General features: G+C 43.3%; 1 protein-coding gene across 1 annotated transcript in view; it reads right to left on the reverse strand.

The window, feature by feature from the left end:
• trpc1 (transient receptor potential cation channel, subfamily C, member 1) overlaps positions 1–13025 on the reverse strand; it is a gene marked incomplete at both ends in the record, with an annotated part of 85350 nt that overhangs the window by 34326 nt on the left and 37999 nt on the right. The window contains 2 exons of the mRNA XM_084326211.1: positions 479–618; positions 7289–7625. Coding sequence (XP_084182337.1) covers positions 479–618; positions 7289–7625 — 477 coding nt within the window. The remainder of the gene's footprint in view (positions 1–478; positions 619–7288; positions 7626–13025) is intronic.

Consider the following 13025-nt stretch of genomic DNA (forward strand, 5'->3'; position numbering starts at 1 on the left):
GGTGACTGGACCATGGACTGAGGTGACTGGGCCATGGACTGAGGTGACTGGACCATGGACTGAGGTGACTGGACCATGGACTGAGGTGACTGGACCATGGACTGAGGTGACTCCTGCCATGTGGCAAATATTTTGGAGCTTCTTAAGAATAAAAAAAGAAATCAAAACAAAAGTGAACTACAGCGTCTGAGTCTCTCCTACAATGTGTAGAAATATCTATGAGTCTCTGCTCCAGTGTTTACAGTTCTGTCTGCGTCTCTCCTACAGTGTGTACAGTTCTGTCTGTGTCTCTCCTACAGTGTGTACAGTTCTGTCTGTGTCTCTCCTACAGTGTGTACAGTTCTGTCTGCGTCTCTGCTCCAGTGTGTACAGTTCTGTCTGCGTCTCTGCTCCAGTGTGTACAGTTCTGTCTGCGTCTCTGCTCCTGTGTGTGCAGTTCTGTCTGTGTCTCTGCTCCAGTGTGTATATTTGTGCGTACCTTGCTGTGGGCCACTATCTTCAGGGCGAAGGTGGAGAGGTACAGGGAGTTCATGACGAAGCTCAGCTGGTTTCTAGACTCTTCCAGAAAGTCCTCCAGCCCTTCGTACCACAGGCGCTTCACGTCTGACCACACCATCCCTGGAAGAAGGCAGGAATTTACCGTCACTCACTACTACTACACACACGCACGCACACAGACACACGTGCGCGCGAACACACGCACGGACACGCACGGAAACACACACACTGACGGGAAAGGCATTTCTCTAACCCGGAATTCTGTCATTCCAGAAATGTTTACAATCGCTCCCAGATTCAACAGTTATCCTGTGAGTTATCCCACAGCGAGACCCTTGGGAAAGTCTGTTTGTGTAAGAATGAGAAAAAGATTGATGTGAGAAATATTTGAGTTGTGGGATTTGCACTTTGTGTGGAATTTCACACTGTGCATGTGTGTGTGTGCGTGTCTGTGTGTCTGTGGTCAAGGCCGCATGCTATAATGTCATTTCCACGATCACCCAAGCAGATGTCCGTCAGAATAGCGGGGCTAAAAAGCTGTCTCAAAATGAAATCTAAATATACTGGTAATAAAATAAAGTGTGAAAGCCTAAATCCAGCTGCAAGTGGTTTTATAGACACACGTGGCAATTGGCTCATACCGGGCCATGGAGAAGCAAACGAGCGGGCTGCCCTCTACAAAACTTTACTGTCTGTGAACGCAATCATGCAGAAGGAGCTCTTCCAATGCAGAGCACGTCTCGTGCCGAAGCGCGTTGTGAATACCGTTGTGATACCAAAGATGTGCTCATCATTTTTGTTACCGCTATTAACTCGTTCCACATAAAAAAGATGACTTGTCGACTGACCGCCTGCAGTCCAATTGAGCAATCTTGACCTTGACGACTGGCTTGTGGGACGGAGTCAAAAAAACTCCATTAAACTCACTCCTCGGAAATAACGCCCCTTCGTCCAAAACCGGTCATTTTGGCTCAAACGGTAGCGCCTGCTACCTTTCCTGCCGGCAAACACGGGTCGAGGTGTGAGTTTCAGCCTATAGGAGAGGAGGCGGAAGTCCTTGCCGATATGAATGGCATCATCTCTCCTCCAGTGTGTAACAGGGCTGTCTGAGTCTCTCCCCCAGTGTGTACAGTTATTGACCGGGTAGAGGTGCAAGTTTTAGCCTCTATGAGAGGAGGCGGAAGTCCTTGCTGTGAATGAATGACACCTGTGACATCATGGTAGGTCTTAAAGAGAGTTTAGGACCAGCGCAGAATTTAGCTGCTTTGGGTCAGCAAGGTCATGTGGCGTTGAGTGTTGCCCCCACGCCCTCAAATACCTAGTTTGACCCCGTGTCACATGGGTATTGTGTCAGAGCTATTTGAGAGCTTGCGTTTTACTACAGTGTCAATGCAAGCATACATGTGATGTTGATGTGCACAAGTATATACAGATGGAAAGACGTGCACACACACACACACACACACACACACACACACACGCACGCACGCACACACACACACGCACACACACACGCACACACACACACACTTGCATGCACGCACACAGCATCTGATTTCCCCATCAATTCAAGGCATTTGACTCTAGGGAATAGCAGAACAGAGAAGGAGAGAAGAGAGAGAGAGAAAGAGAGAGAAAGAGAGAGAGATGGAACACAGGGGGAAAAGAGAGAACAATAAAAGGAATGAAACGATGCTTCTCTGAGGATTCCCAGTGCCATCTGGACTCGGAGGCTCACACTTTCAAAGAGTGTGTGATCATTAGAAACCTTAGTTACTGAGCTTGTCTTCTGGCTCAGTGTTGACGCCACAGGGGCCACAGGGGCCCCGACGCGTGGCATGAAAGAGACGATTGAAGGAGATGCGTTTTGCCAGAATGGATCTACCTTATTGATTGTGTTTTACTGTTACTTTGGGAGTCTGTCCCCCTCTAGTGGGCTCTCTGCGCGTAGGAGGGGAAGACAGAAAGAAAGAAAGAAAGAAAGAAAGAAAGAAAGAAAGAAAGAAAGAAAGAAAGAAAGAAAGAAAGAAGAATGAAAGAAAGAAAGAAAGAAAGAAAGAAAGAAAGAAAGAAAGAAAGAAAGAAAGAAAGAAAGAAAGAAAGAAAGAAAAAAAAACATTACAATTCTATCAAATTACTCAATGTATATGGAACCTACTGTAGTGCTGCGATGCACAGAATAAAGAGCGTCATAATAACCCACAACTCTCTTATTTTTTTATATATATATATATATATAGCGCACACTGATGGCAGAGGCAGCCACGCAAGGTGCCAACCTGCTCATCAGGAGCAATTAGGGGTTAAGAGAGTCTTGGTCTTGCTCAAGGACACTTCGACATGCTGCCCGGGAGGACTGGGAACCTTCCAAGTATACCAGACGACTGCTCTACCTCCTGAGCCACTGTCGCCCCTTCTTGACATGAGAAGTGAGGTTTTTCTTGGAGGGGGAGGGTTGAGGACACTTTTGTTATTTTAGGGTCTGGGGTGATGGCTTTGTTTTGCTCACACACACAAACCCAGTGATACACCAGCACACAGATACAGTGATATCCCAGTACACAGACACAATGATACACCAGCACACAGACAGTGATATCCCAGCACACTGACAGTGATATCCCAGTACACAGACAGTGATATCCCAGTACACAGACAGTGATATCCCAGTACACAGACAGTGATATCCCAGTACACAGGCACAGTGATACACCAGCACACAGACACAGTGATACACCAGCACACAGATACAGTGATATCCCAGTACACAGACAGTGATATCCCAGTACACAGACAGTGATATCCCAGTACACAGACACAGTGATATCCCAGTACACAGACAGTGATATCCCAGTACACAGACAGTGATATCCCAGTACACAGACAGTGATATCCCAGTACACAGACAGTGATATCCCAGTACACAGACACAGTGATACACCAGCACACAGATACAGTGATATCCCAGTACACAGACAGTGATACACCAGTACACAGACAGTGATACACCAGCACACAGACAGTGATATCCCAGTACACAGATACAGTGATATCCCAGTACACAGGCACAGTGATACACCAGCACACTGACACAGTGATACACCAGTACACAGACAGTGATATCCCAGCACACAGATACAGTGATATCCCAGTAGTACACAGACAGTGATACACCAGCACACAGATACAGTGATATCCCAGCACACGGACACAGTGCAGAGGGACTATAGGGTTTCTCTCTATGGAGCTCGGTGAGAGGCAGCACACTGCCAGGCAGACGCAACCGGGTCGAGCTCGGCTTTCAATTGCATTGTGTAAAAACGTCCATCATAGTCCATGACAGCACTACGGTCTGGGAATACTGGGGCTCCGAGTAGACAGTGATGAGAATCCGCAGATCCATTACGTCACGTTCTCTCTCCTGTTTCTATTCCCGGACAAGCTCCTCCGCCCCGGGGCTATTTAAACTTTCCCTGAGAATTATTAATGTGCGGTTTGTCCTGGATTTGACCATCCCATGAGGTACATTTCCATAATTCTGTGCCAATTACCACCTCTGGAAGATTAGAGTTCAGCGGGTGGCTAACGTGCGGATTCATCAGCGAAGCCTTGATTGGAAACAAAGAGCGCTGACGGCACTGTTTCTTGAAGCCTTTTAGTGCTCTCAAGGTATGGCCGGCCTCTGCCACAGTTAGCGCAAGGAGATTGATAGATTAATAATGAATGAGTCACAGAAATTGGACTCCCAGACACAACGGTATGGGTACAAGTTACAACAACACAGCATTGCGTCATGCGACAGCATGCACTCCCTCGCAAAGAGAGTATCATAGTACCGGCCCGTTGTATGAATAATTTACGTGATACCGCCGTGGTAAAAGTTATATCATCACCACGCTTTTGTACTTAAAGAAACACAACAACGTTATGGGAAGTGCGTTTTTACCGTCTCCTCCAGAGTCAGACAAGAAGATGGAAACCGATTTCCTCTCAATTTCTAATTTCCTTTGTGCGTTCAGTTGAAAGCTATCCAGCTGCAAGCTAGCCTAGCTTAGCACAAATTAATGGAAGCGTATACGGATCAGCTAGCCTAGCTATTGGCCAAAAACACCTCTCCTGGACTTTCAAGCTAGGCTAGTTGATCCGTATCTGCTCCCATTCATTTGTGCTAAGCTAGTGCTAAGGCTTCTTGTCTAACTCTGGAGTGTGGTAGGGGCTCCTCCTCCTGCTTGAACAGAGATTCACATTGATCGCCTCGAAATTCCGTTGCCTAAGCGTATTTTACCATCGAAACGTGTATAGACATATACACTGGTAATCGCAATGGCGATGCGATCACTTGGAATTATTCTTTTTGGAATACCTTCTGGCTAAGGTAAGGTATATTCTATGTCTATTTTACCAAACCCGAAACGTGTTTTTCTAATGATCACAGTTCTGTGTTTCACCTGACGTAAAACATGCTCAGCAAACACGATCACAGTTTTGAGTTAAACCCCCCCCCCCTTGATGATTTTGTGAAGGTACATATGTACATGTTATATACCGTTGATTTGGGAGTATTTGGGGGTTCAGGGAATCAACCAGAACGATTCGGGCTTATTGCACATAACGCGTTTTATCTCACGATCTATGAAAAAATAATGGATTATCTTGGAAATGCACGATGTTTAGCGTGTAATAAACTACAAACTACAGTGTGTAGAAACAAAAAAAAATTCCATGTTGCACTACAAGTAGTGTCTGTCAAATGAGCCACACCATTGTCTCCACAGCTATAATACAGAACACACACACAGCCCTGCAAACATAGTGAAACACAGCGGAAACGACTATTTTAAGCTGGCCATCTAGCGGTAGAGATGGGCACTAAGCGTGGCGCAGAACGTGTTAATGACTTGGTACTTGACTTGGAACTTGAAATGAATAACTATATCTTGGCATTAATCACTTGGGACTTGACTTGATATTAAGTAGTTAGGACTTGAAGTGACTTGGGACTTGACAATAATGACTAGGGACTTGAATTGATACTTGACATTAATGACTAATCATATTAGTTTAATTTCTGGGGCGTCAGGGTGGCGCAATCTTCTCCCATCCTTCCTCTCTGTCTATCCCAGGGGTGCCCAACCATTTTTGAACCAAGATCTACTTTTTAATTTACCACCTAGCCGAGAGCTACCAGCCAAAATTGTATATTGTAAGCCGTCATTTAAGGCTTTATAAAAGCAGCATAATGAATACAAATCTGTCAGTGCCGAGTCCGACCTCATCTTAAATAACAAACAGCATTGCTTGTTGTAGTTAACAAGGAGAGGCAGAGTTGATTTTGCACAAAAAAAAAAAAAAAAAAAAAAAAAATTATAATCTAAGTTTATTAATTAAGATCTACTTGAAATCAGCCCGCGATCTACCTGTCGATCGCGATCGACTGGTTGGGCACCACTGGTCTATCCAATAAAGCAATAAAATGCCAAAAAACTATCTTAAAAAAAGATAATATTAGTTTAATTTCTAATGGTTGTGTTTACAACATTGAACTGTGTGTGTGTTCTCAGCGTGTCAGCGTTGATTTACAATAGTGTGTGTATATCACCAAAAACCTTGAGTTCCCAGAGCTAACTGTGATACAGGAATGCACAGTATGTACAGTATGTATCGACATATGTACTGAAGGAATGTCGATTCCCAAGAGGCACAATGATGCTGTGCAGGAAGTTTCAACACAAGTTTATATTTTGTCCTATTTTTGCTCACTATAAAGTCTATTCCCTACCCCCAAGGGGATCAATAAAGGAATATCTTATCTTATTCTTTGGAGAACGTTGTACTGACTTCTTAAACGTACAAACTTATGACATGTTTCCATTTAAACTTGTATTTGAATTAACTAGGGACCTGACTTGAGACTTGGATCTTGGACTTCATTTGGGACTTGAAACTTGGAAATTAACGACGGCAGGGTATCTGCAGGTTTCAACAAGTAAAATTTAAGACCTATAATACCACTTAGAGCAAAATGTTATACCAATTTCACAACCATACTAGCAAAAAGAAAACAACACATATATCGACACCAAACTGGCGGCTGCACTTTTCTCACACGTTCCATACAAGCTCTCGCCAGACGCACCAAGCTCCAGGTAATCCCGCCAAAAAATACTTGAATACAAAAACATTTCATATATATATATTTCTTTTTTATCCACTATTTCTCCTTATTTTTCTATTTTTCTCCGATCCCAATTTTGTATTGCCAATTCTCCCCTCCCTTGTCTCGAACGTTGCTAGACTATGCCTCCCACTGGTCGGCTGTAGTGAGGATAGAAGCCTTGCATCACGTGTCCCCTCCGGGACACGAGGAGGCAGCCTGTCGCATCTTTTCACCAGACAGCGCGGACTCTCAGTGGCGAGGAGTAACGCGTGGGAGGCTCACGCTGCCCCCGATACTTCCTGTCTCTGCTGTGCAGGCGTCACCCAACCAACCTGTAGGAGTCGCTGTCCACAATGTCCAATCCCCACCCATCGACTTCCACCCGCTACCTCTGTCAATTGAGATAGTATGACGACTGGCCCAAGCCGCAGGCAATGCTGACACCGGGATTCGAGACCGGGGTCTCTTGCATTGGTGACGAGCGCAATCTCCGCTACGCCACCCAGCTGCCAATATTTCATATATTTTATATTATTTAATCGCCCGACAGCCGGGCTGCCCCCCCAATAAAATGTAATACCTGTGCAAATTAAATGTAAGACTTTTTAATACCTTTTAAGGCCGAAAGCTCACCTATGATCCAGAGGATGAGCAGGAAGTCGATCATCTCCAGCGCGGGGCCCATGGTGTTCTTCTTCCCCTCGTTGTACACCAGGGAGTAGAGGTTGAGCAGCAGCAGGAAGGTGAAGTAGGAGGCGCTGTGGATGATGAACTTGACGAAGGGGGTGTGTATGATCTGGCCCACGCGGGAGCGCGGCACCAGCAGGTAGCACACCGACAACAGCGGCCACAGCATGGCCACGCTCAGCACCGTGGCCATCTTGAGGCAGGTGTGCTTGCGTCGGTAGCTCGCCGTCTCGCCGAACCACACCGTGTTGAGGAACTGCTGGCAGTTGGACTGAGCCACGAACTGCGGAGGGGAAAGAAATGAGAGAATAACAAAAAAGAGAGAGAATCAGCAGTCATAGATAATCAGCAGAGGATCAGCAGTCATAGATAATCAGCAGAGAATCAGCAGAGAATCAGCAGAGAATCAGCAGAGAATCAGCAGAGAAGCAGCATTCATAGAGAATCAGCAGAGAATCAGCAGAGAATCAGCATTCATAGAGAATCAGCAGAGAATCAGCATTCATAGAGAATCAGCAGAGAATCATCTGTCATAGAGAATCAGCAGAGAATCAGCATTCATAGAGAATCAGCAGAGGATCAGCTGTCATATACATAGAGAATCAGCAGAGAAGCAGCATTCATAGAGAATCAGCAGAGGATCAGCATAGAATCAGCATTCATAGAGAATCAGCAGATAATCAGCATTCATAGAGAATCAGCAGAGAATCAGCATTCATAGAGAATCAGCAGAGAATCAGCATTCATAGAGAATCAGCAGAGAATCAGCTGTCATAGAGAATCAGCAGAGAATCAGCAGAGAATCAGCATTCATAGAGAATCAGCAGAGAATTAGCAGAGAATCAGCATTCATAGAGAATCAGCAGAGAATCAGCAGATAATCAGCATTCATAGAGAATCAGCAGAGGATCAGTTGTCATAGAGAATCAGCAGAGAATCAGCAGAGAATCAGCATTAATAGAGAATCAGCAAAGAATCAGCTGTCATAGAGAAGCAGCAGAGAAGCAGCATTCATAGAGAATCAGCAGAGAATCAGCAGAGAATCAGCAGAGAATCAGCATTCATAGAGAATCAGCAGAGAATCAGCAGAGAATCAGCATTCATAGAGAATCAGCAGAGAATCAGCAGATAATCAGCTGTCATAGAGAATCAGCAGAGGATCAGCTGTCATAGAGAATCAGCAGAGAATCATCATTCATAGAGAATCAGCAGAGAATCAGCATTCATAGAGAATCAGCAGAGAATCAGCAGAGAATCAGCAGAGAATCAACATTCATAGAGAATCAGCAGAGGATCAGCTGTCATAGAGAATCAGCAGAGAATCAGCATTCATAGAGAATCAGCAGAGAATCAGCATTCATAGAGAATCAGCAGAGAATCAGCAGATAATCAGCTGTCATAGAGAATCAGCAGAGGATCAGCTGTCATAGAGAATCAGCAGAGAATCATCATTCATAGAGAATCAGCAGAGAATCAGCAGAGGATCAGCATTCATAGAGAATCAGCAAATAATCAGCTGTCATAGAGAATCAGCAGAGAAGCAGCATTCATAGAGAATGAGCAGAGAATCAGCAGAGAATCAGCAGAGAAGCAGCATTCATAGAGAATCAGCAGAGAATCAGCAGAGAATCAGCAGAGAATCAGCATTCATAGAGAATCAGCAGAGAATCAGCAGATAATCAGCATTCATAGAGAATCAGCAGAGAATCAGCAGATAATCAGCATTCATAGAGAATCAGCAGAGAATCAGCTGTCATAGAGAATCAGCAGAGAATCACCTTGTATCTTCCCCTGTGGGACGGCCCACTTCCTTTCCCACTCACGCCCCTTTCCAAGATGGCTGCACGTTTGTGAGTTGTGAGTTTGTCTCTGTTTTTACCTCGTCTAATGTCGGCTAAACTGGATTAAATTCCCATTTTTCTTGGAAGCAACAGTAGTCTACATGCTACATGAAAATCAACCTTTGAGCTGGACTACGTGCTTACTCCTAAACTCCTGCTTGCTGCTACAATAGCTGAGTCACTGTCAACTGAGCTGTGAGTTTGTCTGATTGATAATCAATCAATCAGTCTCTGTTTTTACCTCGACTAATGTCGGCTGAACTGGATTAAATTCATCATTTTGTCTGGAAGCAACAGTAGTCTACATGCTACATGAAAATCAATCTTTGAGCTGGACTACGTGCTTACTCCTAAACTCCTGCTTGCTGCTACAATAGCTGAGTCACTGTCAACTGAGTTGTGAGTTTGTCTGATTGATAATCAATCAATCAGTCTCTGTTTTTACCTCGACTAATGTCGGCTGAACTGGATTAAATTCCCAATCATTTTGTCTGGAAGCAACAGTAGTCTACATGCTACATGAAAATCAATCTTTGAGCTGAACTACATGCTTACTGCTAAACTCCTGCTTGCTGCTACAATAGCTGAGTCACTGTCAACTGCGTCTGACTAAACACCACCAAGCATCACCATCAACTGTGCTGCTCTTCACTCCTCTCCTATAATCGGTCTGCTCATCTCACACTGCTTGCTGTTCCCGGGCCTGGCTCCGGGTCTAGTCAATGACCCCTTACCCCTCTGCGATCCTCTCATACCTCCCCCTGGTCTCGTCCAACTGCTACCCCTCGAATCCCCTACCCTCTCATACACATTTGTGTTCAAAGCCGTTCTGTTGTGCATCGAACTTTTGCTGAAATCATGCGTGTTGCGTTCGCTGTACTAACTCTGTTCTATTTGCTAACACAAATGGAACAGCAAGGAAATGGACTTGGTGAACTTTTCTCGTCTCGTTTATCACTCCAGCACACAAAATCCACTTGGACCTTTCTATCTAGGTTCAGGTGTAGTAGACCTACTAGAATTGTGACTTTATCCCCAGATCAATTGTCTGTTACCATGATATGTCACTATGCACTAAAAAACTATTTCACTATGTCAACGGACTCTCTTTTCTACTCCATTCTAAGCTCTGATGTCAATTCAAAGTGTAACTCCCCTAAAATGGCTAAATTAAGATGCATGGTTGTGTTACTGCTGATGATCTCTGGTAATGTTCAACCAAATCCTGGTCCTGATCTTCATTGTATTCAGACTCCTTCTGACTTCAATGCAAGATCTGGACTTGGCATCATTCATGTAAATGTTAGAAGTCTCTTGCCGAAAATTGATTTTGTTCGAATCTGGGCGCAGACAACGGGAGCTGATATCATTATAATTTCTGAGACTTGGTTAAACAAATCTATTTGCGATAACGACATTTCCATTGATGGCTATAATTTAAGTCGTACTGATCGTCCTAAACGTGGTGGTGGCATAGCTGTCTATGTTAAATCCAAATACCACACCAAAGTGTTAGTAACGAAATCTATACCTAAGCAGTTCGAAATAATCGCCTTACAAATTGAATTATCAAAGGGTTGCAATGTCACGGTTGTCGGCTGTTACAGACCTAATTCTGCTGTAAAGGAAACGTTAGCCGCAATATCTGACATTATTTCCCAATTAACGGACAATGAAATAGTCATTGTTGGTGATTTCAATTGGGACTGGTTATCTCCGGCGTCAGATGAATTTAAAGCATATTGCAATTCAATGAATTTTACGCAATTAATACTCTCCCCAACTCGCCCAAATCTGAAATGTCCTGAAAAATCTACACTTATTGACTTGTTCTTAACAAATAATCCTCATAAGTATACCTCGATAGGCATGTTTCCTAATGACGTGAGTGACCATTGTGTTATTGCGGGTGTTAGGGATACAAAGATATCGAAGTCAAAACCTCGCTACATTATTAAACGTGATACAAAGCACTTTTCTGAACAGGGATTTTGGCAGGATATGTACCTAAATGATTGGAGCAGGGTCTCTTTAATACCTGACGTTGAATTAGCATGGAATCTCTTCCTGGATATGTTTTTGCCAATTGTAGACAGACACGCCCCCTTTAGGAAGTATAGAGTTAGGGGCAGGGATAACCCCTGGTTTTCTAAAGATTTATCCAACCTCATACGAGAAAGGAATCTCATCTGGGCCAAGGCAAGGAAGGCAAACTCTGAAGCTCTCTGGACCACTTTTAGATGTTTAAGAAATAAATGTACTTCCTTAGTAAAGAAGGCCAAATCAAGTTTTTATCTCACTCTCACAACAGAAAACCTAAATAACCCACAGAAATTTTGGCAGACAATCAAATCCTTATCCCCAAATAGCACAGCTGGTCTTCCACCCTGTATTGTATCTGGTCTATCTACTGTGTATGAGAAAACTGAGATGCTCAACTGCTTTAACAAACACTTTGTCTCTTCTGGGTTTCTCTTTGATCAAGTAACAAACAATACCACAACACAGGTCCCACTTGAAACTGAGCCCCCATCACATAATACATTTGATTTTCAGCCCTTCTCTATTGGTGAAGTGCATAAAGCCCTTAAGAATTTGAATCCTAAAAAACGAGCTGGGCCAGACAAACTGGATCCCTATTATTTAAAGCTTTCTGCTGATTTTATTGCAGAACCTCTAACTTATATTTTTAACTTAACCTTGACTTGTAATGAAATACCCAAGATTTGGAAAAAGGCTCATGTTCTACCCCTGTTAAAAGGTGGTGAGCCTTCAAACCCCAACAACTACAGGCCAATTTCTAATTTGTCAGCTTTAGCCAAGATACTAGAAACTCTGGTAAGTAATCAGCTGAAGGAGTTCTTATATAACAATGCTATTTTATCTTGTGATCAATCTGGTTTTAGGAAATGTCACAGTACCGTTACAGCAGCTACAAAGGTAGTAAACGACATAATTGGGGCTTTAGATAGGAAACAACATTGTGCTTCCCTTTTTATTGATTTTTCAAAGGCATTTGATACAGTGGACCATAATATAATGAAGCATAGGCTAATTAATGTAGGACTGTCTGACTCTGCTGTTGGCTGGTTCTGTAATTATCTTGCTGACAGGACTCAATGTGTTCAGGCTGATGGTTTTTATTCTGATGTTTTATCTGTCCACAAGGGGGTGCCACAAGGTTCTGTTCTAGGACCATTGTTATTTACAATCTATATCAATAATCTAGGCAAAAATGTTCCAAATGCAAACTTTCATTTTTATGCTGATGACACTGTCATTTACTGTTGTGCTAATACGTTGACAAAAGCTCTGGAAAGTTTGCAAAATACGTTTAAAGAAATAGAATCCCAACTTCAGCAACTAAAGCTTGTTTTAAATCCGGAAAAAACAAAAATGATGATTTTTACTAAATCCAAAACAAAAATGCCTTGTCTTGCCTCTATACACACATCGCAAGGCATTCCTATTCAGATTGTGTCGACTTTTAAATACCTTGGCTTTTTACTTGATGACGGCTTGTCTTTTAAACCACACGTTGAAAGCCTGGTCAAGAGGCTAAAAGTGAGGTTGGGTTTCTTTTTCAGAAACAAATCGTGCTTTTCTTTTAATGCAAAGAAGCAACTAGTTGCTGCCACTTTTTTACCAGTATTAGATTATGGTGATGTTTTATACATGAATGCCTGTTCCACCTCACTACACATGTTGGACACTGCTTACCATGGTGTATTAAGATTTATTTCTGGATATAGATCACTTACCCATCATTGCACTCTGTATGCTAAAGTTAACTGGCCGTCCTTGACTGCCCGTAGACTGCTTCATTGGTACACCTTCATTTA

The sequence above is a fragment of the Notolepis coatsorum genome (assembly GCF_963971535.1).
Source record: "Notolepis coatsorum genome assembly, chromosome: 12".
Taxonomy (NCBI): domain Eukaryota; kingdom Metazoa; phylum Chordata; class Actinopteri; order Aulopiformes; family Paralepididae; genus Notolepis; species Notolepis coatsorum.